This window comes from Dromaius novaehollandiae, chromosome 21, assembly GCF_036370855.1.
Source record: "Dromaius novaehollandiae isolate bDroNov1 chromosome 21, bDroNov1.hap1, whole genome shotgun sequence".
NCBI lineage: Eukaryota > Metazoa > Chordata > Aves > Casuariiformes > Dromaiidae > Dromaius > Dromaius novaehollandiae.
Window position 1 is genome coordinate 6,296,699 of NC_088118.1, and position 27,579 is coordinate 6,324,277.

At 50.5% G+C, this 27,579-nt stretch overlaps 1 protein-coding gene across 3 annotated transcripts in view; it reads right to left on the bottom strand.

The window, feature by feature from the left end:
- The window catches only part of LOC112981582 (protein CEPU-1), a 348,167-nt gene that overhangs the window by 118,062 nt on the left and 202,526 nt on the right, over window positions 1-27,579 (bottom strand). For all 3 annotated transcript variants that reach the window (XM_064524308.1, XM_064524307.1, XM_064524309.1), the window contains one exon: window positions 27,092-27,176. In XM_064524308.1, coding sequence (XP_064380378.1) covers window positions 27,092-27,176 — 85 coding nt within the window. The remainder of the gene's footprint in view (window positions 1-27,091; window positions 27,177-27,579) is intronic.

Genomic DNA, 27,579 nt, shown 5'->3' on the forward strand with positions numbered 1-27,579 from the left:
TAAAGCATTATCGATGTCCAGCAGCTATCTGATCGCACGCTAACAGCTCTATTTGTAGCGAGCTCGGCTCCGCGATATGGTATCGCTGCTCCGTCCTCGCCCTCGCCAGCAGATCTGGTACGACGGCAGCGGTACACGGCCTTTTCCTTCGCTCCCGCCCACCCCGGCAGCATTCGGCATGGGGAGAAGACCTGATGGACCGACACGTCGCTGGGTGACCAGGAGTTCCTGGAAAGTGCCCCGAATTATAACATAGTAAATATAATATAAATTATAATATAAATATAATTATAATATAAATGTAAATTTAACTGAGAAATATAATTGCCAAGAAAAAAAAGGACACGAAGAGGAAAAGGATGAACTGCCCTATCTCCTCCTCATCTCCCTACCAGTCCCTGCCTGCTGTTTCAACATTTGCTTACAATTTTTTTCTCTGTAAAGCACAGGGAGAGGCACTAAATGACACAGACTACATAAGTACATATTTTACTGTACTGTTATTTATTATTAATAATAGTAATGCTAACTCTGCCCTTGTAGGCACCTCTATCAGGGAAATAGTGTTTGTAAATGTCAATAAACAGTTTCCCCAAACGCCCAGGCATCTAAAGCAGCTGCGCTCCTTCCCTGCACGGTTAAACGTGGGCATATTCCTGTTTCTGTCCCTTCTCGTGCTCATGTCCTTTCTCTGTTGCATGAAGAATAGGGCTGGAAAGATGCTTCTTTTTTTTTCCCCCTCCCCTCGAAGAAAAACAAATCCCTTCAGACCAGTTCAAAATATTTTTCCCACTTTGTGTCTGGACTGAAGCCTCCTTCTCAGAACACCCCTTCCAAAATAACTGAGTTAAACAGTTCAGTTTAAAACTACAAAACCTGCTCTTTTTCCCTCATTTCAAACGAAACACTCAAAATAAAAGACCATTTTTGTCTTCATCTTTTTTTCCCTCAAGCTCTGCTTTCCCCCCAAATAATTTAAAAGATCTAGTATGAATTGGAAAATGATTTCGGATGACCTAAAAAATGGGTTTTGCATGTATAATTTGATTTGGCTGTCATGAGATGAGATGATGGCGTGTCAGATTGACTACAAAGACTGCTATATAGAGGACCTCAACACTTCATGGAAATCAGAAGGGCACGAGGGTTTCCTCTGAATGCCGCATGGCTCCGAGAGAGGTGGGGGAGAGGACCGGGTGCTGCTAATGACACCGCCGATTCCTCCCAGGGGCCTCCTCCCCTGGCCCCACCGGCAGCTCTCACAGCAGGGGACAACTTGGGTCTCTCTCTTTTGGGACCAAAACCTTTTCACAGTAAGTCTCAAAGATTTTCATGTGTTCTCTGGGCTCCACAAAAATTCAGCTTCCAAATCTGTCGAAACGTTGCTGCCTGCCAGAATATGGATGTACTAAAGGACGGCTGATGTCTGACATTTATCTTCATGACTGAAGACTGCAGACCAGAGAACATGAGAGGCAGAGTTAGTTATCTTCTCTTTTCCCATGATTGACAGTACATGTCAGGAAAGATTAGTTATTTTGTATCATATACACGCCACGCATGTTTTTAATTCTCCTACTGCACCAATACTGTTTTCAGTTGCAATAAATCAAACGTACTTGCCCTGCGTGGAGAAAAGAATCCTGGAACTGGAGAAGACCTGTGGTCACCTATCTACGTGGTGTGTCCTTGGCCCAGCGGGCAAGTTCCCCGAGGTGTGCTATTCTGACAACACTACTCTTGTTTCCATTAAAGTTGTAATTAAAACCATCTTCTATTTATGCGTCAGCTTCCAGCATGATAGATCCAACAACACAAGCTGATATACAAATGAGTTACTGTCCCTGTCAGGGAAACGTGGCCTCCTCTGGGGTGAAACTCCTCGTATTTAACAACCTGATGCAATCCACATGGCAATTTGGGACAGACAACAGAAAGACATGCAGGAAGAATTTAGAAAAGAATACCAATGAAATCTGGAAGACGCTAAAAGTAATGACTTTGCATTAAAAAAAGCTACCTGGAATGTGGTAAGTGGTCAAAAAATTTGGTTTCACTCTTCTCTGAATGATGGAGCTTATTGCAGCAGTGCGACCTACCACCATATTCACGAGCACTAATAAACCCAACATGCTCTGTGGAGAACAAGCATTAACATACAGTTTTAAATCACAGCCACTAGCTTTGTGATTGAGCTAATTACAGCTTCAGCGCAAGATCCCACAAGCTCTACTGCAGCAACCTGGCTCTCCTGCGGTCAGACTGGTAGGCAGCCTGCTGAACCTTCCACAGACGTGTGTGCTAGCATTACCTTCTACTCAGATCACGCTTTCAAACCCTCTGTAGACATATCAGCAGAGAAGGAGAGCTCTTGCCTCGGGAAGGACTTCATCTCATGTTACCCTAGAGGTCCAGAAATCAGTTGTCTGCGCCAAAGCTACTAGTCTACTTTTCCTCTACTGTTTAAGGAGGCTGTCTCTAAACTGCCATAAATACCTTTCAAAACATGAGCTGGTTGCTCCTCTTCAATCACTGCAGAGGTGCTTATATGACTAAGTTTTATATGGCTGAAGTAGGTGAGATTAATCTCATCGTAAACCACTAAGATCTCTCTCTGATCGGAAATTCCTTTCTGCTCACAAAAACAGCTTCCAAAAAAACCCCTTCCTCTAAGCTGGCTCTTCCTTGCAAAAAAAGAAGCCATTTAGCTGAAATCTCCCCAGCTAGCTGTAATCACAGTAAAATGCAAAATGGTGACAAGCATCAAGATGGAGCTGTGTCACAGACAATGAAGCCCTTTCTTTAGCATCACCTAGTGACCTAGAAGGTTCTAGGCTTAAATACTGTTTCCCTGGTGTGAATTGCCAAGCAATCGGAGAGGAAGACATGAGAGGCTAAGCTGTACTCCTTTCTGATCATGACTAGGAACTGCAGCAGCATAAACAAACTCCGCAAGACCTGGAGAGACAATAGCAAAGGATAACATTGTCCTGACCTGCTGTCTGTCATGTTAAAATGCATTTCAACATGTAAGACAGAATACGAATCATTTCTAAGCACATCACAGCTTTGCATTTGCCTATACAAAACCGACAGTATCTAGTTCCTTGCTTTGCACAAGGTTTGAGACTCTCCTGCAGTTTAGCAGGCATCACATATCTTCAGACTCTTACTAGGGTGATGAGTTAACGAAACACGAGAAATGTGTTCAGCTGGGAAGACAGAAAGTGGCACTATCTCCTTCTGGTGCATGTGCGTAAATCACACAGGGTCAATTCTCCTTCAAAGGAAAGCTGAAAAGCTGCCGTTCACAGCGCAGAACTTCCACAAAGGGGTGGGACTGACTGCCCTCGGGAATCAAGTCCTTTCTCTAGCCAAGGAGCTACTAACACAAGGGATGCCATGTCTTGAACCTCTGCACGCACCTCCAACTCGTTCTGGAGCCGCGGGGCTGCCTAACGCCCTCCTGCCCGCTGTGCGCTGGCAGCACGGCCTCCTGTTCTGGAATCAGCGCGTCTTTCCCGGGCTTTGGCAGAGGACCACATTCCCCTTTTTGGGGGCCCACTCCAAGCTACAGATGGTCCCTAATTGCACCCAGCCAACTGACTCCACAATAAAACCCTGGGGCCATTAAAAGTCAACTCCGACTTCAGGCCAAGGGAGTTGTCTTTGTTTCATCCCACACCGTTCCCCTCCACTTTGTCATTTCTGGTGTTGGCAGTCAGCGCTGTAAGCCGGTTTAGGGCAAGCATGGAGAAGATTGCAGCATCTCTGGCGGGGCGGGGGGTGCCTAGTCCTTTCTTAATGGCTTTCATGTCTTCCTGTATCCTTAAATAATTGAAATCTTTTTGTTGTTAAGTACCTCCAAGCCAGAGGGCACTAAAAGTTTTAAACCTCTCTGGGGAGACCAGGGCCAGGAAATCTACATAACTCACAAGATGTCCTGCCACCAAAGTACCTTGTCTCCTGAAACGGGACCAACTACACCACTCTTCCAAGCTGCCTTCCTTAATGGCTCCTCTCCCAGGATGCTTGTCACTGCCATGTGAAGGGTGTCCTCCTTTATTCATAACAGCATTTTAAAATCTAGCTTTAAAACAATTTCAGAGTAGAGTAGAGTATGATGTCTACAAAGTACTCCTCCAGAGAAAAGCGGCAGCAGGAGTAACTTGAGGTTCTCCTAGCAACTAATTAACACTAGAAAAGCACAGGACACAACTACTGTATGGCTGGCCCTTACTCAGATGTATTACCTTGCTTAGATCAGACACAGCAATGGAGAAGTAGTTCACGTCTTTCTGCCACATGAATTGTCCAAGAAGACACAAGACCTAAAAGGCATATTTTCTTCTCCCAAAGCACCAGCAAGGTGGGCATCTCTGGGGCCCAAAACATCTACAACTACAAGAGGTCAGGACACTGCAGCCTGGAGAGAGCAGCTCAGGAGCATGGGTCACCTCTGGGCCCGGCTCACTGAACAAAGTGGTGCTGCTACCCGCTGTTGGTCCATCTGGAGCAGCTCTTCAGCAGGGTGCCGACAGCAGACTAGCTCGCCTGCCACCTCTGCACTGGCTGAGCAGGATGGTAGATATAACAGCTTGCCCTAAAAGTCCACGTCTCTTCAGATATGTGCCTCATTAAATAAGCCTTTGCATTTTATTTGAGGACATCAGAGCGCTCTTAAAGATCCTAACGCTTTGCTAATATTCCTGAGATGGTAAATATATATTCCCGTTAGAAGGTGAGCAACAGAGAGGTGAACAGCACTTGCCTAAGCGTGCAGGCATAGTAGAGGAGTGACCCCAGATGACTGTCCTTTGCTGCAACCACTAGTTCATGCTTCCAATAACTAAATCCCTGTGCATCACTCCTGATGTAAATAACCATCCATTTATAACTCATTGTAATTACCTGTCTATTTCTGCGTCCCGCCTTTGCAAGGTAGTCTCTCTGCAATTATAGCTAATTGCTTTGATTGCTACTGCATATTTCCAGAAAGTTCAGAAAAAAATACACAAGACAGGATAGTCTACCTGAGGAGCCATACGGAGACCAGCTTGGAAAGAGTTAATATTTAAGGAGTTTGAGGGGGTTTGTTGTTCTTGTTATTCCTGCCACCCAAATGGCCCTAAGCATCTTAAAACCCTATCAGAACTGCGGAAACGAATCTCACCTGAGACACCGATTTCTGCAGCAGCCCAATAACTATCTTTGAAAAAAAGCTTTACAAAGTTGAAAGAAACCTCTACCAGCCCTCTACAAATGTTCTTAATCTCAGGGTAGTAGTGGCAGGTTTACATCCTGAAGCTTGCTCTCCTTAAAATATATCTTGCTCCAGTCCACCTAGTGTAATCACAGATATTCGTTAACCTGCAATCAACTTGTCATCGACTGGTCTTTAAATATCCCAGGCGGCGAGGTCCAGGGGACAATTCATTTAGGAAAGTGCGAAAGCACCACGCTCCTGCCCACCAACCCGAGCAATAAACCGTCGCGGCAAAACGCTCCCGCCCGCTCTGCCACGGCACGCTAGCTCAGGCTCAGACGCCAACCAAACGCCGAGCCGGCTCTGAACGACACCGTTTTCAGGAAAAAAAATGACATCAGATTGGCGCCACTGGCATTTTCAGTGTCCTCGGTCCCGCTCGGCTCCTCGCGTCCCCTCGCTGCCAGCCCGCTCCCCCGTGCCCAGCTTCCCGGCAGCGCTCCCCACGGCCTCGCCACCGGACTCATCGCGTTATAGTGCCCAACTGCTGCTCCACGGGAAGGTCAACCTGAGCAAAGGATCCCACTGAACCACGAAACCGCAGCTCAGCCTCCTTCTGAAGGGACATCAATTACTGGATGCTGTCAGGATGATAAGGCAGCCCAGCCTCCACAATAAGGAGAACATTCAGGCTAATAACTTCCCATTAAGCTCCTCGGAGCCGGAGGCTGCTTTGCTTTGGGGTTGTCGCCAGGGCTTGTTTGCTCCCCTTACCCGGCTACGCTGAGAAGGGAGATGGTTTGAGGCACCATTGTAAAATAGGCTCTGCACAAGCAGCCCTGCCTGGAATTCACTGGCAGAGCCAGACAGAGAAACCGCAGTCTCCAGGTTCCCGCTCCGATGGCAGAGCTGCCAGGTTAGCCTTCCTTCGCTAAAGGAGAATGACAGCATTCAATGCAGAGGATTTAAACCGCGTTAAAAAAAAAAAGGGAAGAAAACCCTCTTATCCATCACTTCTGATCAAGTTATTGCTTGCAAGCGTATTGGTAGTGTGCTGCAGGGAAAGCCAGTTTAGGAGAGCGGCGATTCTATGTTTCTCTCTTTCTCCTCCTGATATTTGCTAACCTTAAATGGCTTTTCACCATGAATTAGAGAGGAATCATAGGGGTTTTCAGGTTCAGGGCTAGTTTATGAAACTGAGTCTAATATCCCCATTTGTTTCCCTCCACTTCTTCAATGCATCCCGAGCTGCCAGCCACCGTTCCCAGCAGCTCCTCCCCTTCCAGGGCCAAACAGGAGCACCGTAACGTACTTGTCCATGCCAGGGATGGGAATGACCCCTTCCCTCCCTTCTCCATGTCCGCACACGCTTCCGGCAAGGAATCGCTCAGGATACTAGCTCAATGCACTATAGGGCCTACGTTTCCGAAGAGCGTTAAACCGGGTTGGATGCGTGGGGGTTACGTTCACCTCATAAAATTTGCTTGAGAAAAATCTCCGATCCATTAATGCTTCATAAAAATTTTACAAGGTTTCTGCTAAAGGGAAAAAAACAAACAGAGATGGTGTCGACATCCAGGCACTCTTTAAATCAAACGTTCTTTCTCTAATGCATTTTTTTTATAGTACCAATCAGGAAAGCAATCAAGCATGAAGCCCACAGCTCCCTATGCTTCCATTTCCAGCTTCTGCACCCCTCCCAGATCAGGACATTCCCAGTCGGCTAACGGCACGCCAGCCACAACCCCGTCATCCCCGCGAAGACCCGTGCCTAGACATCCTCCGCCCTCCGCACCAGCTGCTTGCACTGAGTTTCTTGAGCGATTGCTAGGGTAAGGTGAGCACCAGAAGACATCACCCAGAGCGCTGAGGACACAGCGTACTGACAAGGATCTCAAGCATCCCTGATCTACAGAAAGACGTTTTAATCGATTTAATTAACTTAACTATGCCACACTTCAGAACCAGAGTAGGATTGATGCGGGAGCATGCATGAGGACTATGAATGACTTTCAAGCATATCAGGACCAGTCAGGGACGGAGGAAGTTCCTGCCCCTTCCTGATGATAAGCAGGAGCCTTTGCACCCACAGGCATTAGCAATTCCTTCATCAAAAGCCTGGGTCTTGCCTGCTTTTCCACTAGGAAGCTGTCCTGCACGGGTGAGCTGGTGGGAAATTTGTGATTAAATCAGCAACTGAGGTCTAGTCCAGACAGAGACATTTGGAAGCCAGGCACCGGAGTCAGCTTAGAAGTTGTCTAATAAGTTTGGGAAAATGTCAAAGGTATTGCTGCAGTATTCATCGTCCAAAAAGGCCCAGCAGTCTTTTTTTTTCTTTGTTTGTTTGTTCTTTTGGTTTTCTGAGACCTTCCCCTTCACCGCAGAAATGTTCTGCTGCAAACCTACAGCATTCTCCAAATCAGGCTTTTTCATAAACAATATATTAAAAACCAACCCCCCAAAGAAAACTCTGCGATTGAATACAAAACACAATTATTGAAGAGCTGCGCAGTGACAGCTAGTGATGAGAAACAAGAGCACCAAAAATAAGGGAAAAAGGCAAATAAACAAAACACTCCAAAGTAAGGTATTCTGAGAATTCAGGAGACATAAAATATCTAATATTGAATATATATTTAGATATAATATGTATAAGTGTATATTATAGAGAGATATATAGTATTAAATATACATATTTCTTTTGCAAAACTTCTTTTAAGTAAAGTTCATTTTTAACCACAAATGTTTTTGCTGTCATCTACCTGCTGCAGATCTTTAGCAGGTAGGAAGGCTTTTCCCTAAAGACCGGGCACAGAAATTTGGGGCAGCCCATGGGAGGGCTGCAGCCAAAGCAGGTGCCAGCACCCCATTTCTCACCTGCTGCTAACGCACCTGAGCGCTCACTCCGCATCCCCCTATTTACAGTCCAAGTGTGTTTCCATCGCTAAGGAAGCCCTTCGGAGACAGGCAGCAAAAGCGTCAGAGCTGCCAAATAAAGCCAGAAGAGATGCCTTCTCCCATGTACCTTCCCCCTCCGGCGGTTGCACGGTGCTATCTTTGGACATCTAAGCGCATTAAATAAATAGGGGGCCTCCCAAAACACAGATACACACTGGGGATGAGTCGCATTAGGGGGGCTTTATTTCCACCTCATGTTCTTTCTCCTCCACTCTCAAACTCCTAAACACCTCCCAAATTGCAGCCAGAGCTGCTGAGCTTAAGCAGAGAGTAGCAGGACAGAAATTCACACCGCTAAGAGAAAAAAATTAGCAATAAACCCTTTGCTGCCTCCATTATTTGCTCTGGAGAGGCTGTGATGCTGGTTAATGCCTGTCAGCTCTGTTTCCATTGAAGAAAATAAAAATCAATGTGAGCCTCTTAGACGAGCAGGGCACAGAGACAACCCTCGCGCTGCCTTTCCGTCTCGCCCCTCGGCACTCGCAGCCTGAGCCAGAGGAGGAAACGTTTGCACCCAAGTTTGTGGTCAGAAAGGAGGTGCAGAGGCGGACGCAGAGCCAGCTGCGGAGCCGGGCTTTCCTAGGGGTTTCTGTAGGGACGGGAGAAAGCAGAGCACCCGTAAGCTCACCTGCTTCCTCTTTAACTGCAGATGCTGTTAATGCTAGACTTCTGCAACGACAGCTATGCCAGGGGCGTGAAGAGGTGTGATTCTCCGCTAAAACAGCCACGTTGGCAGTAGTCCCTACTGCAGACGCAATTATACCAGCAAAATTCTCTTCTGACCAGGTCTTTTTTTGCTCCTGGGTGTTGGTTTTGCCATACTGACACAAGCAGTGCTTGGCCAGCAGGATGGTTCCACACTGGGGGGGCTCCGTAGCATCAGAGTCAGATTTTCCCTTACTGTTAAAGCATTTCAGCCTCTCATGCAGAAAAGATGCACCTCGGACATTTCGTTAGGGCAAAAACAATACTAATAACCCCGCAGGTTACTGGGTGAGGTACCTCCTGACGGCCCAAACCTGGAACTGCTAATCTGAGGCGCTCTGAATTTAGAGGGGTGCAATGCAAATGCCATCAGAATCTGGCCCCTCCAAAATCTCTGTTTTTCCCCCATTTCTGCTTGATGAAGTATCTGGTACATTCCTGGAGCTTATAACCAAACCGCCTTATCTGGCTGTAACCAGATACCACAGACCATGGCTCTGATCAACATCAGACATCTCCTAGTTTGATCCCGTTGCTTCTTCTAGATGCTTGAGTTGGGATTTGCCACCGCTACATGTGAGCTAGTCATGGGGACAACAAGCTCAGGTGCAGACATCCACCAGCCTGGACATCTGCAGTTAGATGAGCAAGTATCCCAACTTGCCCATGCTTTTCTCTGCTCTTAAAGAAATGCTAACTGGTTGACAGCAACCCAGCTTTTCAGGGTTTTTTTTTTTGCTTCTTTGCTTTTTACTCTCATAACATACACATTTCATCTCACAGACCCTAGCCTATACTAGTCATCGTGTCCCACTGCAGTCAACAAGAAGAGACCGGCACCTCCAAAAGGAGGTTCATCCTCCCGGAGGGCAGCTACCTCGCACACGAGCTAGACTGCACTCTGGAAGATGGGCTAGTCCCCTCTCTCTTTCTGCTATCAAGCCTAAAAGACTTGCAATTTCCGGATGGTCAGTGTTAAGCAAGACTGATCTGACTGGCAACCTCCCGGTTTGAAAGCAGACCACCAGCCAACGCAGGCAGCGACACGAGCAAATCGAGCTCCGCTGGCCAAGGCTTTGTGATGCTACGCACACGTTGCATTAGCAAGCGAGCACAGTGGGAACATGTGGTGTGCGCAGAAGGAACTGTTTACTCCATGCACTTGAACAGCATAGCACAAAGCCTCTCCACATGTTTCTTGTTACCCAGGGTCCCCGGCAAAACCTCCCTGGGCACTTCGACTGGGCAATCCTCTCCATCGACCCGCAGGTTTGCAACGACGCTCTCGGGACTGCACACTCAGGAGGATCGCATCTAGTTAGCACCTGACGAGGAGGTCCTCGAGGAAAGCTCGAGTGCTCCTAGAGCTAACATCTTACTCAGGCAAAGGAATACTGTGCAACTAGAAATGAGATTGCTCCTGACAGTGTACAAAATCAGAGACAGACATCTGAGTGTGCTTGCAGGAGCCAGCATCTCAGCGCGCTGGCCAGAGAGGTCAACCTGCTCGGTCTGGCCTCGGGGAGACGGCAGCTCGGGACTCCTGCCTGCCTGACCTTTTTACCCATCGACAACCCTTCCCTCTTCCTTCCCGCTGGCGAGGGGAGCTGCCCTTACCTCCGCTACGAGAGTCGCCTGGCTGCACGCTTGCCTCTGCAGCCACGGCTCTGCAAACAACCCTGCCATCTCCGAGAAAAAACATATCAGAAACCCTGTTCTTCAGAAAACAGCTGTCTGAAATTACAGCTGCAGAGTCTCTGCTTAAGGGTCAGTGCTCTGCACAGGCCCCCAAGGCAGCGCCTTGGGGAAACGCGGGGAACAGTTCTCACTTCGGCTGGGAAGCTGCACGATACAAGAAAGAAAAGATAAAGGCGACACAGCCTACCGACACCGAAGTCCATCTCTGAGGAGGAGCTTTCTGTAGTACCGAAAGTTAAAGCCCAGCCAAAATCACAGTGCTCAAAATCCCCCTCATTTGGGAAGGGTTGGATCTGGACCCATCTTCCCAGCTGTCTTGCCTCTGAATAATATACCCCGAGGTATTTTTAGCCTGGACTCCCACTGGAACGAGCTTATGCAATCATGCTCTTTGCATGTATGCCTCTTGTCTAGCAATCTTCCCCAATAATTTGTGACGCCTTTGGCCAATTTTAACTAAATTTGACAGAAGAACAGATGGCTCAAAGATATTAAGTACCTGAAAGACTAGGAAAGATAGGCAGCCAGGTAGAGAAGAGAGGCCCTGCGAGTGCCCCATTGAGGGAAAGGCCACATAAAATGAGCTTCATCCTTATTTCAACCTCCACGAACCCACACAGGATGATGCCTTTCTGAATGTCCAACCACAGGCTGCAAGTAGTTTACTCCTACTTGGACCGAAATAAAGCAAACTTGTAAGAAACCGGGCTTTATTTGCTTCCTCGCCACTCAGATGACTTGCTCTGCATATGAAAGCACAGAGGAAGGAGCAAAAACAACATGCACCAAAAGTAAAGTTTCCATGAGAGCAGAGAGGCCACGTCTCTCCTCTGGAACTTGCTGTGTGTCTGCACTAAGCACAAAACCGCAGCTGGCACCAAGGAACTGCTGCAAATTTTACCCTGAGAACAACCTTTCCACGTCCATCAAGGTTGAAAAAACTGCATGCAAACAGCACTGAGCTCCGGGGAGGCCGGAGGTGGGTGTGGGCTCGGTGGCCCGGGCAAGGGGACAGCGCACACGCAGTAACGGGTAGCACCAGGAGGAGCATGTACAGCAAAGACACAGCACTTCATCACGGTGTCATTAGTCTGTGTGGCGCTTCGCGGCTGCATGCTAAATGCCAGCTAATAGGAGCTGCTCATCTATTTCCTAACAACATACCTTTTTAATGAAAGAAAATGGCTTTTTAATAAATAAAACTTCGCGCCGAAAATAGCTGCACGGTCGTCTATAATTCTGGGGCTGGTGCTGAGAACGTAAAAAGTCCCAAAGTCGAGACATAAAGCACAAAACAACCGTTAGCGGAGAGAAGATCGATGCGGAGAAAGAGCAACCACCCCCAAATCGTTCGCAGCCAGCAACGCAAAACCAGCAACCGCTTCGGCGCGTCTCCGAGAGCGCTTCACACTCCCGTGACTAAATTCACGTCAAAAGCATTTTGCAAACTAATTAATACCCGCAAACTCCCCGAGCTTAGGTAAGTATTATTATTCCTGCTTTGACAGAGGAGGAAAAACAGCAAAGAGCAGCAAAATGACTTCATCCTCAACACAGAGCTCTAGTTCGGGCTGAGGATACAGCAGCCCCCCACGCCCTGCTTGAACCAAAAAGGGGGAGGAGCTTAGCCTGGCAAGGGGCGGGGCTTGGCACTGAACAATGGGACACCTCATCTTTTGTCTCTACGGGGATCATCTCCCCTTTTCTCAAGGAAAAGCAGATTTGTCCACAAAACCCGCCCCGGGTGGCGCAGCCTCTCCCAGCAGGTACAGATGGGCTTGCTGATCAAGACGAATAAGTTGGCACGTTCACATGACCTGGATGCAGGCGCCGAGCAGGCTCTTGCTCAGCTAATTCTCTGTGTTTGGGGGCGAAGGGGAGAAAAACGCTCCACGCCTCCCGGCTACGCAGGACCGGCATATCTGGCCCCTCCGGCCTGAGCCACGTCTCACTCCCCTCCATCAAGGGCTGGCTTGTTTGCTTCGCCAAAGACCCCCCCTCGCTCTCAGACAAGGTTAATAGGGTAGAGAGAGAGCATCTGTTTATGAGAAGGTTATCAAGTGAAAGGCAGTAACACAGTCTCCAAACCAGCTTTTCATAGCCTCTTACTTATTATTTAATTTGGCTCCAGTACGCGAAATTAGGCTAATGGCTGTTAAGTGGTTAAGGCACGCACATTGTCCATCTGCCGAGAAGGCTCCAGGCCGTTGTTCTGTTTCAAAGGCTAAGGAGGAAAAATAATATGAGAGTTGCATGCTGTTAGTTTGAGAGCTCATAAATGCATTTTCTCCTGCTCTCCCCCACTCTTTTATTTCTTTTATCTCCATTGCTTTTCCTGTTACAGCATTAGGAACTTCTGGAAAGAGAGTTACTGGCTTTTTTGTCATTGTTGTTGTGCTTTTTTCTTTTCTCTTCTTTCAGTCAAGCAAAGGGTGAGCCAGCCGGCTTCGGCAATGCCACAGCCACCAGCTGTTGCAGCCTTCAGATTCAGGCTAGCAAAGTGCAGCATACCCCCTTCTCCCATTCGGTTCAGCAGCATTAAGAACAAAACCCCGAGCTTTTGTTTCTTTTTCTTGACACCAGGACTGGCAGACTGTCTCCGTCAACTCAACATCGTCTTTGCCGTTTTCCTTGCACGCAGTCTGGAGCGATCAACCCCCCTGTCCCGGACGCCTCGCTCCATTTAGTAAGTAGCTCCTCACACACCACAATGAAGGAAGCTTGGTTTCCTACACATTTCTGGTGTCTCAGATGATGCAGGCTCAGACTGAAGCTCTCTCTGCTCTAGTCTTGCACATGGCCAAGCCCCATGCAGATTCTCTGGTGTCTAGTATAAGACTTGAACTCATTCTTCCACCCTTTTGGAGCACTAACAAGGTCTCTGCCCTCCACCTACTTGTCTGTTTTCATACAACCTGGTGAAACATAATACCTGATCCTCTGCAAAACCTAGCTGAAACCAGCCAATTGTCTACAAAAGTTAGCAGAAATGAAGAAGCAAGAAAGGGATGCACCCAGGAACAACGATCACTTAGGCCTTGCTCCCACAGCTTCACGAGAAAGGGTCCTGCATGATTTCCAGGCAAGCACGCTAGCAACCCAAGATCTGGCCAAAAATCCTTACAGGAAGATCCCATAGATACCAAAAAAGCATCTCTACAAATGACATTTTTTGTCCCTTGGTACCAAGATGCACTTCGCAAACTCTGCCTCGCCCCCAGCATGACCACAGCTCACGCGGAGGAACAGCGGCTGCTCTTCCAGCGAGCGCAGCTGGTAGATACCAGTCTTCACGCTGCCGTCAAGAAAGGAAAGGAGCCCTTCAGCTGCAGCAAAAAACAAGCCAAAATGGGCTCTTCTCCTCTAAGTAAGAGCCGAGCCGCGTCTGAGCGAGAAGGATTATTTATGAGGAAGCAGTCGGGGATGGCAAGGAAGGAGAAGGCAGCTGAAGAACATTTCTCATTTCCCTCCATTATTGCAACAATCCCACTTGAAATCCAACTTTATTTCTTCCTTCCCCAGCCTAAAAAAAAGAAACCCAAACATACAAATTAAGCCAGCCTTGCCTCCCTTGTTATACTCTGAATTTTGCCAGAGGTTAGCGGGTCCATGTCAGAGCCACAGCAGGAGACACAAGCAGCATCACTCAGAGAAAAGATCAGAGCATCTACCGACAGCCTGTCCCCCCACCTGCCCCGGGGTGCCCCCGCCACCGCCGTGCCGAGCTCTCCCTTTCCCGCTCGCGGGATCTATGCTCGCCATTTGCACCAGCTCCCGCTGGCTTTGTCGCGGGGTCCTGCCTCTCTCAACAGGTATCTGTGCAGTCGCTCTCCCCCTGTGCTCTATCTATCCTAGTTCATTAGCCACTCCAAGGTGTGTGTGCGTGTATATATCTATCTATCTATATATCTATGTATTCACTCCATGTGCTGCGCTGGTTGGTGTGCACAGAATGCAAGCAGAGCTGGTGCCCAGGGCGCTTAGCTGTAATGCTCAACAGAAAGAAAAAAAGAAAAAAAAAGAAATTACCACCCATCTTTTTCATTTTAATGCTTGTCTCCTGCGGGTTCCCGCTGAACCGAACCCAAGATGCACCTTCCAGGCTCAGTGAGCGGAGCGGGTGTGGGGACGGCATGAGAAGCAGGGGGAATAAAGAAATTAAACTGAGGAGGAAAAATGTACGTTTACTGCGCCGCGTGGCGCGAGAATAAAATGGCTGTACGTTGGAATAAGCACCGAAGCAAGCTGCTCGGTGTATGTCCTGCAGCTCTGCACCTGCTTTCGCTGACATGATACCGCACGCAAAGCCACCACGGCTCTGCGGAGCCGGCGCCTGGGACACTCGCCGGGCTTTGCCCGGCGGGCGCGGAAAACTTCCGCTGGTGCACAATCTCCGTCAAGGGGAGTGAGTTTCTGCAACATTTTTGCGCTGGCAAAACCCCTCATTTGACACGTTTACGCCTGCCTATCTGTACTTCCACCAGGACTGCTTATTTCCCTTTCAGGCTGGGATGAGATATTAAGCTATACTAGCAGAAGTCTGACACCAGGAGAGTTTTGTGTGAATAGCATATCCCGGCAAATCTGCAGGATAGAGAACATCTAGAAACAGGTTAAGGGATAAATATTGACAAGCCTTGGCTGGAGGAAAGAAAATGTTCATTCAGACGTCAGGTCCTGCACGAGCTCGGAAATTGTTGCAATTTTCTACTGAAACTGAACCAGATATACACAGATTGGGGGCATTAAAGCAGGGAAAAGACCAGAAGAAAGAGATGATTCCCAAGCTGAAGGACTTGCACAAAACTTTCCAGCTGAATGAGGGAAGAATAGAGCTTTTACAGACCTTTCAAACCTGCACCCTGACCAGGGTCACTTTCATCTGAATTTGGGGGAACTGCAGCAATTTTCCTTCAAGTCCTTGGCGATAACATGCTGTCACGGAGCATATGCAAGGGAACGCAAGCATTGCAGTGCTTTGCTTCTGATTATCAGTGTTTTGAAGGGTCTACTTGGCCTAGTTACTAGCAAATTTGGCAAGATTTTTCCCAAGCATTGAGCTGGCAATTGCAGGAAATGGTGTTTTTTCTTTTTTGTTTTTTTCCAAAACAGTAACATAAAAATCTAGGGAGATAGCTTTGAACTAAAGCTGACAGAGAAGAAACACGGAAGGAAATGTCCTCGTGGGCACAACAGCTGTTTCAGAGGCACAAGCGCAGTGAAAATTTGTGGAGATGAGGATTATCTTGAAGATAAGTTTTTCACAGGCTGCAGAATTTGTGGCTGCAGGAGTGCAGTCTGGAAGGCAGAAAATCAAGGAGCACAGGCTACATTTTTCCTCGGACTGCTTTAAGAGAATGAAGCTTTACCCCCTCCTCCCCTCCCCAGGGAACACTCTGGGAAGCGCTGGATGCTCAGAGTCTGCAGCCTCGCTGGGGGGACTGGAAATTGCTCTGCCCCTGCTGGGATCTGCAGTCCAGGCCACTAACGGGAGTGATGGATGAAAACAAGGGAGAGGAGGAGGAAGCGACTTCTTAAGGCTTTGCAGCAGCAAATGGCCTGGGCGATTAAAACTGAGTGGGCAGTTGTGTATCACGCTGGATTTTCTGCCTGTTTCATCACTAGCAGTGACTCAGGAATATTCTTCATCGCCCTCAGGAGCAAGGATATGATCATTTTCTGCCACTTGAGATGAAGCTAATTTTACAGCAGCTTAGAGAGAGAGCCGTCATGTGCTGATTTCTATCCTGCCTGCATCACACATCGATGCAGCACAGCAAGGCTGAAAACTCCCAGGCACCCACTGCAGAAAGCAGTACCGCCCTGACGCCCGGAGAAAGGCACCCGAGAGCACCGCGTGCCAGGGAGGACCACCTGGGGTTGCAAAGGTCTCCGAAAGATGAGAGCTGCGTGGGACTGCGATTTCCAAGCAAGGAGAAAGACAAGCATCCTATCTCTGCTCAGGTTTGCTGGTAGGAAAACTTGCCTTAAGGTTTTGAATATACTCTTAATAAGACAAACACATCCAGCAAGGCTGAAGGGCTCACAGGACTCCCCATCTCCCTGTTCGAATCCAACCCAGTCCCAGATGCACTGAATTTACCAAAACCATTAATGTGACAGGAGTCCAGGTTCCTATGTAAAAGCATTCACGGTTGCTAGTGCCAGCTTGCTCCCATGGTGCATCAAAGCCAAGGTCTGGCTGGATTCCCCATCTCATCCTACCAGTGGTTCCCACAGGACGGCAGCGAGATGGCAGAGAAACGGTTGCCACTGCCGGCGCGGCGGATGGACCGCCTGGGATGCTGGCTGCCGCCCCACCACCGCTCACCAGCGCTCCAGCCACATTCAAACGCGTCGCCTTGCTCACTGATGGTGCCATTTATTTATCTGAGAGAAGCAAAAGCTGCCTTCGCACCAGGCCCTGGCAGTGCCTAGCTGGTCTCCCTGTGCAGAGCCACAGTCTCGCAGCCATCGGTCGGCATGCGATTCCTTGACAGCCCTGGCTCCAGGAGCTAACTGGCAGTGGTAGTTGCATTTGCAGGGGAAACGGAGCGGTACTGCCAGCTTTTAGTGACAAAAGGAGTGTTTATAACAGGCGCGGTGACAGCTGTCCGAATGCCACATTTATTTACAAAACGTTAGTTAAATTACTGACAGTTGGCGCTGCAAAGGGAAGCTGAGAGGAAGAGCTGACATCTCCCCATCTCCCAAACGCAGCAGCCCCGCCGCTTCCCTCCACGCGCTGCACCGCGCCAGCCTCCCGCGCCACCGCACCGGCTGCGTGCCTCCCGCTCGGCCATCCGGCCTTCAGCCTCTTCTAGAAGGAGGAAGAGGACCTTTATCTCTCCATGATCCCTTTGGGTCTCGGTCATCCGCTGAGATGACTTAGGGCAGCACCACCTGAACGGGTGGAGGTCACCGAGGTGTTTCGAGCAGACCACAGGACCAGAATTACTGGAGTGCTGGTTCCAGGCTCGCAGCAGGCGCCTTGGGGCTAACCAGCGCCCAAAGGTCCGCGTGCTGCTGGCTCCGCACCAGGCAGGACATTGCAGCCACTGCCCTCCCCGAGCCAAGGAAAACCCGAGGAACTGAGGCGACGCAGCTGAGATGCACCCGGCAAGGGCCTCGCGGGAAGAGAGCAGCAGGGACCAGGGACGCAGGGAGGTGGCTCTGCCCCTGCCGCTGGGATGAAACAGCGCGGGCGCCCTCGACTGCAAGGCACCCGATTCCCCCTCGGGTTTGGTAGTGCATTAGCCTTGGAAAAAAAGGATATTCAACACAAACTTTTGTCTGATTCAAAGCCGAACAGCTGCTGCGGTTCATAGAAGCAAGCAGTGGGAAGGGTGAACTTGGGGGAAAAAAACGAAGCCAAAACGTAACGCGCTTCGGAGGTGGCAGGAAATGATTTTTCAGCTAATGGGAAAATCAGCAATTCCAGAATTTCTTCCCTTCCAAGACTGAATGAAATCAAAATTGCAGTATTTCCCATAAGACACTCTAAAAACCATGAGTCTTTCTTCAGCTGAATCAAAATGTTTCTTATAAATTTTGACAAGATGCCTCAGCGAACTCATAAACTCACATTAAAAGGGGGGAAAAAAAGTATTTTTCCAACCAAATCAAAATCTGCAGTGTTCTCAACAAGCAAATTCTAAAATAAATATTTTCCGGTCACGGTACTCAGAAGAGGAACTGATTTCTTTTTCTTTTTTGGCAAAACGTCTAATATTCAGAAACAAAATTCTGTATTTTCTTATGTAACAAACTTTAACTCAGGTCTGAAATTTTCACTTAAAAGTGCGAGAGGCAGGTGCCGAGCTCCCGCTGAATTTCAGTGCAAGATGAGCACCAAACTTTTAGAGACTTGGAAAATACTTGCTATAGTTTTCACCTAGATCACTCTTCCTTTAAACTCATCAAGAGCTTTGTACTGGACTGTGAGAGAAGAACAGAAATGTTATATAATAAAGATTATCCTGAAACATGTCCTACACCTATAATTTACGGAATTTGAAGGACTTAAAGATAAGAACCCAAATATACCTTCAAATATTAGTGCTATTAAGTCCAAACTGCCTTTAGATTTGGAAGTGATTTTTAATCTAGATCCGTCCTTCTTTACGCACCTCTGTTTCCTCCTCACCTTTGAGATCTGGCTTTCCTGACTGTTCCTTATGCTTGTTATAAGGGATGTACAAAAACCACAAGCCTGAGAAACACACTGGTTTTGCTGAACAGAGGAGGTGAAGCTGGAAAAATAATGACACCACCAAGAAAGAAAGAAAGAACGAAAGGAAAAAAAAAAAAAAAAAAAGCAGACTCCAAAGTAATGAATGTTTGGATCATGTCCGGGGCTCTGCATGTGTCTGATAAAACAGACGCAGGTGTCAGAGCCATTTATGGTTGCAGGCACAGAGTCGGTCAAAATCTCCCATCTCTGGGAACAAAAAAAAACTGTGATATTTCACCAGCTGCTCGTGTTGGAAGGTAGTTTTATTCCTTATTTACTCTGTCCTCATTGACATGCAGAGCTGGACTCGCCTGTCTCCTGTTCGACCCTTGTGTCCTTTCCCATGCTGCACTCTCCCCACAGGTGTCACCACCTCCAGACCAAGCTCAGCTCTTCAGAGCTTGTCTCCATCTCACTGACGCTGCTTTTTCCATGGGAGAATCAAGCTGCAAAGTCAACTTTGCCTTCTGACTTTCCATATCAATCCATCTGCTCTTCTGTCTCCTCACTTTGCATGTAAACTAACGACCGCTTTCCAGTACGACTGCCGCTTGCGAAGAGCCAACACCGCTCACCGTGAGCTGAAGAATCCTAATATACTAATGATTTTGGACACGTCTGGCATTTCAGAAGACACTGCAGCATCCAGACAGCTAAGCCCAGTTCTCGAAGTTTGGGATACTCTGAGCCAGATCCTTCACAGCCTTGCCTCTCTGACAACTAAACCAAGGAGAGCAGCAGATATTACACATTCACTTTACAAAGGTGCCGCATGCAACAAAGAGCAAGTCTTTCTGCTGGAAAGGGCTTCCTGCATTGCTATTCCATGCACAACGCGTTAACAGTTTGCATATTGTAGCAAGACTAAAATGCTTTCTTCCAACCTGATCCACAGTCCATTACAGTTAGGATAAAGACTTGTGCTGACATTAATGAGCACTGGATCAGCCCCTTTGTCGGCATAAATCTCTCTATTGCATCGGTGGGATTGCACTTTCCCATTTGTTTGTTTGTTTGGCTCTGTATTCTCATTACAATTTCTATTAGCCAGTTCTCCCACTGATGTGGCCGTAGATTAATTCTTTCCTTTTTTTCCCCCCTTTCCTCCTGAAGAAAGATAAGGGTGTCTGAGCTAGAACATGGCAAACGGAGGACTGGCAGGTCTGGGTGGGCGCAGAAGGAGGAAAGAACAGCTCTGCTAGACCAAGAAGGCGATTTTCAGTCAGTGTAAATTGGAGTACCTCCACTGAAGCTAACACAAGAGACAGCGATTTGGGCAACTTGAAGAACGCCCACCCCTCCAAACCCATCTCTCATCCAACACACTCACGGAGCTGTCAGATCATACAGCACAGTAAAGAGTGAGCCATGTCAAACACCGCTGTGCTCACCGCCACGGGGTCCCTGCCAAGGCACAGCAAGGCAGCACCGCGACAGCGCAGTGGGATGGCTCGTAGCGGGAGATGAAGCCAGGCTCGGCCAGTTTCCACCCTTTAGACTGTCACCCAAAGGCATTTAGGTTCGAGGCTTAGGCTTGCTCATGACCAAGGTGGGAGCTGTTTGTCAGCAGAGTTGGATGCTGGGTAGTCCCACAGTTTGGGATGGCACTGATTTGGCTGGCCTCATTCACTGATTTTACTTCAGCTCCTGCCTAATGATCACCAAATCACCAAGGAGCTCTGCAATACCATTATCGTATACCATATACCACAGCAGTGACAATTCCCTGGCACCTGAAGAGGCCCCTACAATTAAAAAATGCTCACATAATTCCTCGCTTTACAGTAGCCCCCTCAAACTGCAACCTAGTCCCTTCAAACTCCAGTCAAGGGCAGGACACCGTTGATATCTGCAGTGCCCCCCAGTTAGGACCCTTTTAGCATTTCCCGTGCAGCGGGATGCATCCCACCATAAGAAGATTGCAACGCAAGCAGAGACTCAAGGAGACAGAGTAAGGAAATGCTGCAATTACCAGAGATGAATATACACATTTACAGGACATCAGAGGGTGCCTAAAGTCTCATGAAGCGTTAATGGCAGGGCCAAGAACTGAACCTCCCTTTCATAAGCCCAACCCAACAATTAAACGTGCCAGCCCAGCATTCCTCCGCTGGCCAGCTTTGTCAGCATCAAGGCCGCTCTGACCTCCCTTCCTCCTTGCCTTTCTCCTTCCCTCATCAGCCCTTCCCATCCCAGAGGAGGAGGGTACAAATCTGTTTGATTTAAATCTCTCTGGACCTGGTAGGCTGGAGGATCTTAACCTTATGATGGAGATGACAGCTCCAGAAATGCACGCTTGACCCCTGCGAGACCCAAGTCCAGACAGGTCTCTAGAAGACGGTGACCTATAGGCAGCAGCTCTAGCAGGAGAGCTATAAAGGGAAACCCTCCTCCAGCACAGCAATCAGGAGCTTGTCTCATCTTGGATGGAAATTGCACTCAGAAAAAAAATCCATGCATATGACAATTTTTTTTCCACTTTAAGCTGATTCCATCTCCGAGATGGGAGAGAGGTGGCTAAGATTTGCTGACATGTCACTTTAGCAACAAACTCCTCTTTCAAAAACATGCGTCGCAAGCAAAGCAATCGACTCACAAGCTCCACGCAGCCTCCCCTCGAACCCTGGGAGGTAACGCTCCAGGCTTCTGCGCCCGCTTTGATGGAAGATCTCAAAGCACACGACGGAAACCCTCGCTGGAAAGGCGGATCCAGCAACCGCAGGAGGAGGAGAACAGGCAGAGGGAGGTGGTGCCGGGTACAGAAGGCAGCAGGCATTAGGAGCCCCAACCCTCCGCACTGCTTACGCTCACAGCGATTTGCTCGGTGAAGGCATGGCTACAAAGGGGCCTGCTCTCCCCCTTCTGTGCACCCATCAACCTTAATCCAGGGGAGCCACCACAGCCCCAAACCTATTCAGGAGCTAAAGTGAGAGGTGGGGAAGAGAGGGTGAGAAGCAAGCATGCTGCACGCTCAAAGAGTCAGGAGAAGAAACTTCTGCTGTTGATACATGAGTCGGTAGCTTAGCTCCATCCTTACCCACACCTACAGGAGCCCTGGAGGCTGGTCCCACCTGAGCACAGCCCACGCTCTCAGGACCCTTCACCGCTCCATAACCAGCCAAAGCAGAGCAACTGCACCTTGGCCTGCAAGCCCGGGCCGTGCCCTCCCAAAATGGGCTCGGCAAGGGGGTAGGGACGGGAAGCGACCAGGAGCATCAGGCCCTACTGGCTGAAGCTCTGAAATAAATAATTGCGGCAAGATGAAAAATATCAGGTACTGAACTTCAGGAACATCAGAATGAGATGAATATTTCATGGGAGCAGCGCGCCGTAGGGCTGAGCCCCGGAGAAGAACACGCATACTGATCTGATAACAAGGAGCTCGGTGGTTGTACAAGCACGTGGGGAATCAGCCGGGCAGGGCACGGGAGCCCTGCAATGCGCGGCGAGTGACTCAGGCGGTACGGCAAAGCAGTGCCCCTCGGCCGGCACTACTGTGGCTCCTCCGGCCGCCGCGGTCCTGCTAAGGGAGCAGTGGGAGTCAGGGAGGAACACAGAGCTGGGAAGAGCAAGCTACCAAACTAGCTTTTACAGTCATCATTGACCCCCCCTTATTTTTTTTTAATGTATGAACACATATCCACTGTGCCCTCACCTCTGCTCTGCTTCTGTCCCGTCTTCCTCTCTTTGCACCACGTCCCAGTCTGGGTCCTGAACACCTTGCAGTGCCCACGTGAGGCCACCTGCCCCCGGCCGAGGCCACCCACCCTCCACCGCTCAGCGCCAAGGCCGATGGGGAAAGCGAGCGTGGTGTCCCTGCGTGTAGACGCCCGGGGAGCCGGTCCCCCCTTGCCTCCTGGCAGGATTTCTCAACTCATTGACTGCAAACCACCAATCAGTTGACCAAAACCTCAGCGGAGAATTTCCCTCACTCAATTCCCGTCACTCGCAACAGAGGCGGAAGGAGGAGCCCTACCTTGGCACGGAGAGAGAGGGAGACTCCCGCACTCGCATCTTGGTTCACATCATTGAAAGGAAGAGGAGGAGGAGGAGGAGTGACAGACGTCACCGAGCCCTGCTGTGAGTGAACACAAAGACCTCAAAAGAGAGGCAAGACGGCTCCTCTTGCGCTGACTTTTGCTCCCGGGGTTACCGGGAGCAGCCGAACAACGCAGCTAGCGAGGCACTCAGCTGGAGAACAAAGGAAACGAGCCCAGATCTTCCAAGCAGAAGGTCCATGGACAATCTGAGGGAGTCAGGGCTTGGACTCTGCAGCGTCCCTGAGGACCCAAGTGAGGAAGCGTGGTAGAACATACGTCCGAATCTATTGCATTATCCATCAGAGACTAGCTCTATTTTTTTTAATTACACAGTAATAACATGAAAATCTAAATTCCTGCAGACAAAGGGGGCAAGATGGGTCAGAAAAGAGTCAGAGAAAGCAGCACCCGTTTCTGAGAAAGCTTGTTTTCTGCTTAGCAAACAGGCAGTTCCTGTTTGCATCTATCGAAATCAAACATGTTTGATTTTGTTTTGCTTTGTAGCCAAGTTATCATTTCTCCAAAATTACTTCAGAAGCACAACAGGGGCAAAATAGATTTGCAAAACAGACTTAGGTAAACCATTGCGAAGAGATTAGTGGTAAAGTAGATAGCCTTTGAAAGCCTGAGTGGAAACCATGGGGAATGCCAGGGTTAAAAAATAAAAATTAGACTCACATTAAAGTCAGCCTCGACTTTCAGTGTTGGAATCAAAGGGGAAGCAAATAAAGGCTTTACATCACACTATCAAGAAAAGCAGGGGAAGGGTACAGAGGAGCCTGTGAGATACGTGGCCCTAGCCCTGCAGTCAGGTCCGTGTGCCATCTGGTTGGGGCACCAGCAAATTCAGGGGGATGCCGTGCAAGCGCCTGGGCGTGCTGCTGATCAGAGCCTCGCAGTGGAAAGTGCTGACTGATGCCAATTAAAGAGAAATCATAATCAAGCCATTTGTTTTGGTGCTAAGAGAACTCCTCTCAAGGTCTCAAAAAATGCCTGGACTCGGTTCAAGCGCTGGATGGAAGTTCAGACCGGGTCTTCTGCGATGCGACTCTCGTTATTGTTTAGGGCAGGCGCTATGCAGGCACGGTGGGAAAGGAGGGAGAGGAGGGGACCGGCCCCATCCTAATGACGTGGCTTACAAGAGCCAGCAAGAAAGACAGCTCTTGGACCCATCTTGTCCTACACCCAAGCTCGAAATATAACCTCAACAGCAGGAATAACCACAGCTCGGAGACCAAAACAAATGATACGCTGTTGCACCCAACTTCCACGAACTCTTTTTGCTATCCTTATGGGCTTTGCTGCATCCAGGGATATATCCAGCCCTCTGTCCTACTGCACCCCAGATGCTAGCTCTATCCCAAGGTCTAACCCTAGATTTAAACCTACTATAGTGACCTAAAGTACCGGTACCAAAGCAAGATATGTGACTCAGCCATCCCAATCCTTCTTCCAGCAAGCGCTGCAATATTGAAGGAAGTATTTGAATAGCACTGGGTTCCTCCTGTCCTAAGCCGACTCCTACGGGTAGCGTTAGCTGTAGTCAGGTAATCCATCCTTGCCAGGTAAATGAGAGCAGAGCAGTGGGCCTGTCTGATGAGCCCTCTCATCTCAGGCCTACGAGTCCCGCAGGATCCATCAGCAAAAGTGATTTTTGGAGCTTTGCTGGCACGAACTCCAGCCGCCTCCCCAGACTGAGAGCAGCGACCCAGATCTGCGTCAGCCCCAGCCATTATATCTGAAGTCACACTTCCAAGCTGGTGTGAAACACCACTCCACGAGAGCCGCGCAGCAAAGCCTGTGCCCTTTAAAATTTATGTCAGAGCTGGGCATCAGAGCGCAAAGTAATTAACTGGCCTGAGTCAGTCCTTCGGGGCACAGCCCATAGCATATGTCTTATCTAATACAGCCACGCAGCACTCCCGCTCTGCTCAGACCTCGCTATTAGCAGGCGGATCTCTCCAGCCAAAGCACTTCCCACCTGCCAGCACGCAAAGGCTTGCGCAGGGCTCCAAGCGGGCTGCGCGCGGCGGCCCGGGGGCGGCGGCGGGGACGCGGGGCGAGCCTCAACCTCGCGCCCTTCGGGACGTCAGCCAGGAACCCGTCCAGCCCCCGAGAACGGAGACACCGACGCAGCGGGGCGAAGCAAAAAACAAGAAGGAGCCTCCCGAGGCATGGGGCAACTCACCGTCCTCTGAGCACGCGTGGAAATGAGTGGGAAAAGAGGAGGCCCCTTTTTTCCCCGCGCATCCCTCTAGCACAGCCCCGGCTGCCACCCCGCCGGGCGAGGGGAGGATGGCTGCCTAGGTGATGGGCGGCAAGGCAAGGCGGGGAGGGGGCCGCGAACGGCGGCGACAGGATCTGGCGAAGCCTTTCTGAGTGGTATTACTATTCTGAACAAGTTAACTCATAAACAACAGATCGATAGTTACGCTGGGAGCCAGCCCCGGTGGGGAGAGGCGCGCGCAGGAAGATTCACGCTTCCTTGATTTCCTCTTTTGGAAATCTGTATTTTTAACGTGCTCTTCTCCTTTCGGCATCTGCTCAGAGCCGCGCGGTGCCTGCGTGGCCCCAGGGCACCCAACCAGGCAGGCAGCAATATACACTCGCCTGCTGGACCAATGCTCCCACCTTGGACCACAGGAAAGGAGAAAGTGCCAAACTCCCGGTGCAAAACGCAGCTCTCCACCTCTCCAGCTCCTGAACCAACGCGACGAGCCGGCAGCAGCACAGGGCCATCAATTTTGAAGAGGAACGCCCACTCCGAGGGGCAGGACCCGGGGAACATTGCAGGCACAGACTGCACATCCCAACGCTGATGCGCAGGACGCACAAGCCTGTCTCTGGCCGGGCACCGGCACGCCTGCTCCTGCGTGCCTGTGTACGGACAAGGAGAAATCCACATCTTCTCCTTCCAGTAACTTTGGAGAGGAAAACTCGGGTGCCCGTCAGCACCAGGCACCACCCTGCTACCACCGCCCGCCTGTGGCTTTTGCTGCCTGGACCTCCAGCCACCTAAAATCCCCCCTCTTTGATACCCCCACTGCAAAAGCTGGGATTTTCGGTGCTTGGGGAGAGCCCAAGGACTGAAGAGAGGAGAGGAGAGACCTTCTCTTAGCCAAGCCCAGGAGGGCAAATTCAGAGCCAGGTCACCCCTTCCTCCCCACTCATCTACCTATTTCCAAGGCCCTTTGCCCAGCCGGGCTACGGTGCAGGATCAGAGAAGAGAGAGGGAGGGAGACGTCATGCAGCACAAAGCCCTCCCAAGAACAGCACAGCCAAGCTTCAAGAAACGCCTAGGGAAAATATTCATGTTTCTAGGGGCCAAACCGAGCCCTTAGCTTAAGTTCGGCCACCGTTTGAAAAGAGAGGGGATTAGGTAAAAGCCAGGTGAAACCCTCCCCACCCATTGGCCCCGCAGATGTTGGCGCAGCACCTAGGCAAGGCGCAGGCAGCAGAAAGTCACTCCTGAGCAGGCAGGAGTTGCAAGCGCTGTTTCAGAGCACTGCAATTAAAACTGGGCTTTTTTATTTTTCATGTCACTATTAAACATCCCCGCCGGCAGTAAGAGACCTCCTCCCAGACGGCTGAGCCCATCTGCTGCAGGGAGAGGAACGGGTACCAGGGCACGAGATGTTCCAGAAGTGACAACGATCAGAACCGTGATTTCTTTGGCCACCTTGACACCCCGCAGAGCATTCGCGGCTGCGGCCGAGCGGGTCTCCGCGCGGGGTGCAACGCCCAGGCTTGCAACTCACGCCGGTTCGGGAGAGCCCATGTCAGCTGGCAGCGGGACCCCTCCGCCTCTGCAGCCAGCCCAGCGAGGGGATGCTTAAGGCAAGGTGCACCATGCACCCCGCCGCCCCCATCCCCGCAGAGATGATGGCCGGACCTCACCGGCCCCTTCGGAAACGGCGCGACCCCCCCGTCCCGGGGGCTCGACAGCTCAGGCCGGCAATCTCTGCTCGGCGGCGCAGGTGCCCGCGGGGCGGCTGCATTAACCTCTCAGGCACCGCCGGCCCCCACTCACCCCGAGCCCCCGCGGAGGGGAAGCGACAGGACCTCGACAACACCGCCGCCGGCAACCGCGCGCACCAGGGGGACGGCAAGGGACCTGTCCCCCCCTTCGTCCCCCAGGAACTTTCCCCCGGGCTGAGCCAAAGCGCCCGCGTCGCCACCCTGGCCCGGCTGCCTGCGCCGCCCGCCAGCCCCGCGTGCCCCCCGGCCCCCCGAGCCCCCCCGGGCTCCTACCTGAGCGTGGCGCTCTCCCCCTGCCGCACCGTCACGTTGTCCATGGCTTTGGGGAAGGCGGCATCTCCGCTGCGCACGGGCACTCCTGCGGGCACAAGGAAGAGCAGCCTGAGACAGAGGACGACTAGGCACCTCCAGGGCAGGGCTAAGCACCCACCGACCCCCATCCTGGGCGGCGGGCACTTTTCCGACAGGCAAAAAACACACCCGAGGCGGCCGCGGGAGCGGAAAGGGGGGAGAGCGGGGCGGGGGGGCGTGCGTGGGGGGGCGGGGGGGAGCAAAACCACCGGGGCCGGCGCGGCGGCGGGCGGCGCGGAGCTCCACGGCGATCAGGAGAGCCCCGGCGACGGCAGCCTGCGAGCGCGGAGCCTGCCGAACGGCATCCGGAGGGAGTCCCCAGTATCCTTGGGCGAGGGAGGAGGCCGGGAGGGCCGGGGGGAGGAGGAAGAGGAGGAGGCGAAGTGGCAAAGGTGCTGGACGCTGGGCGA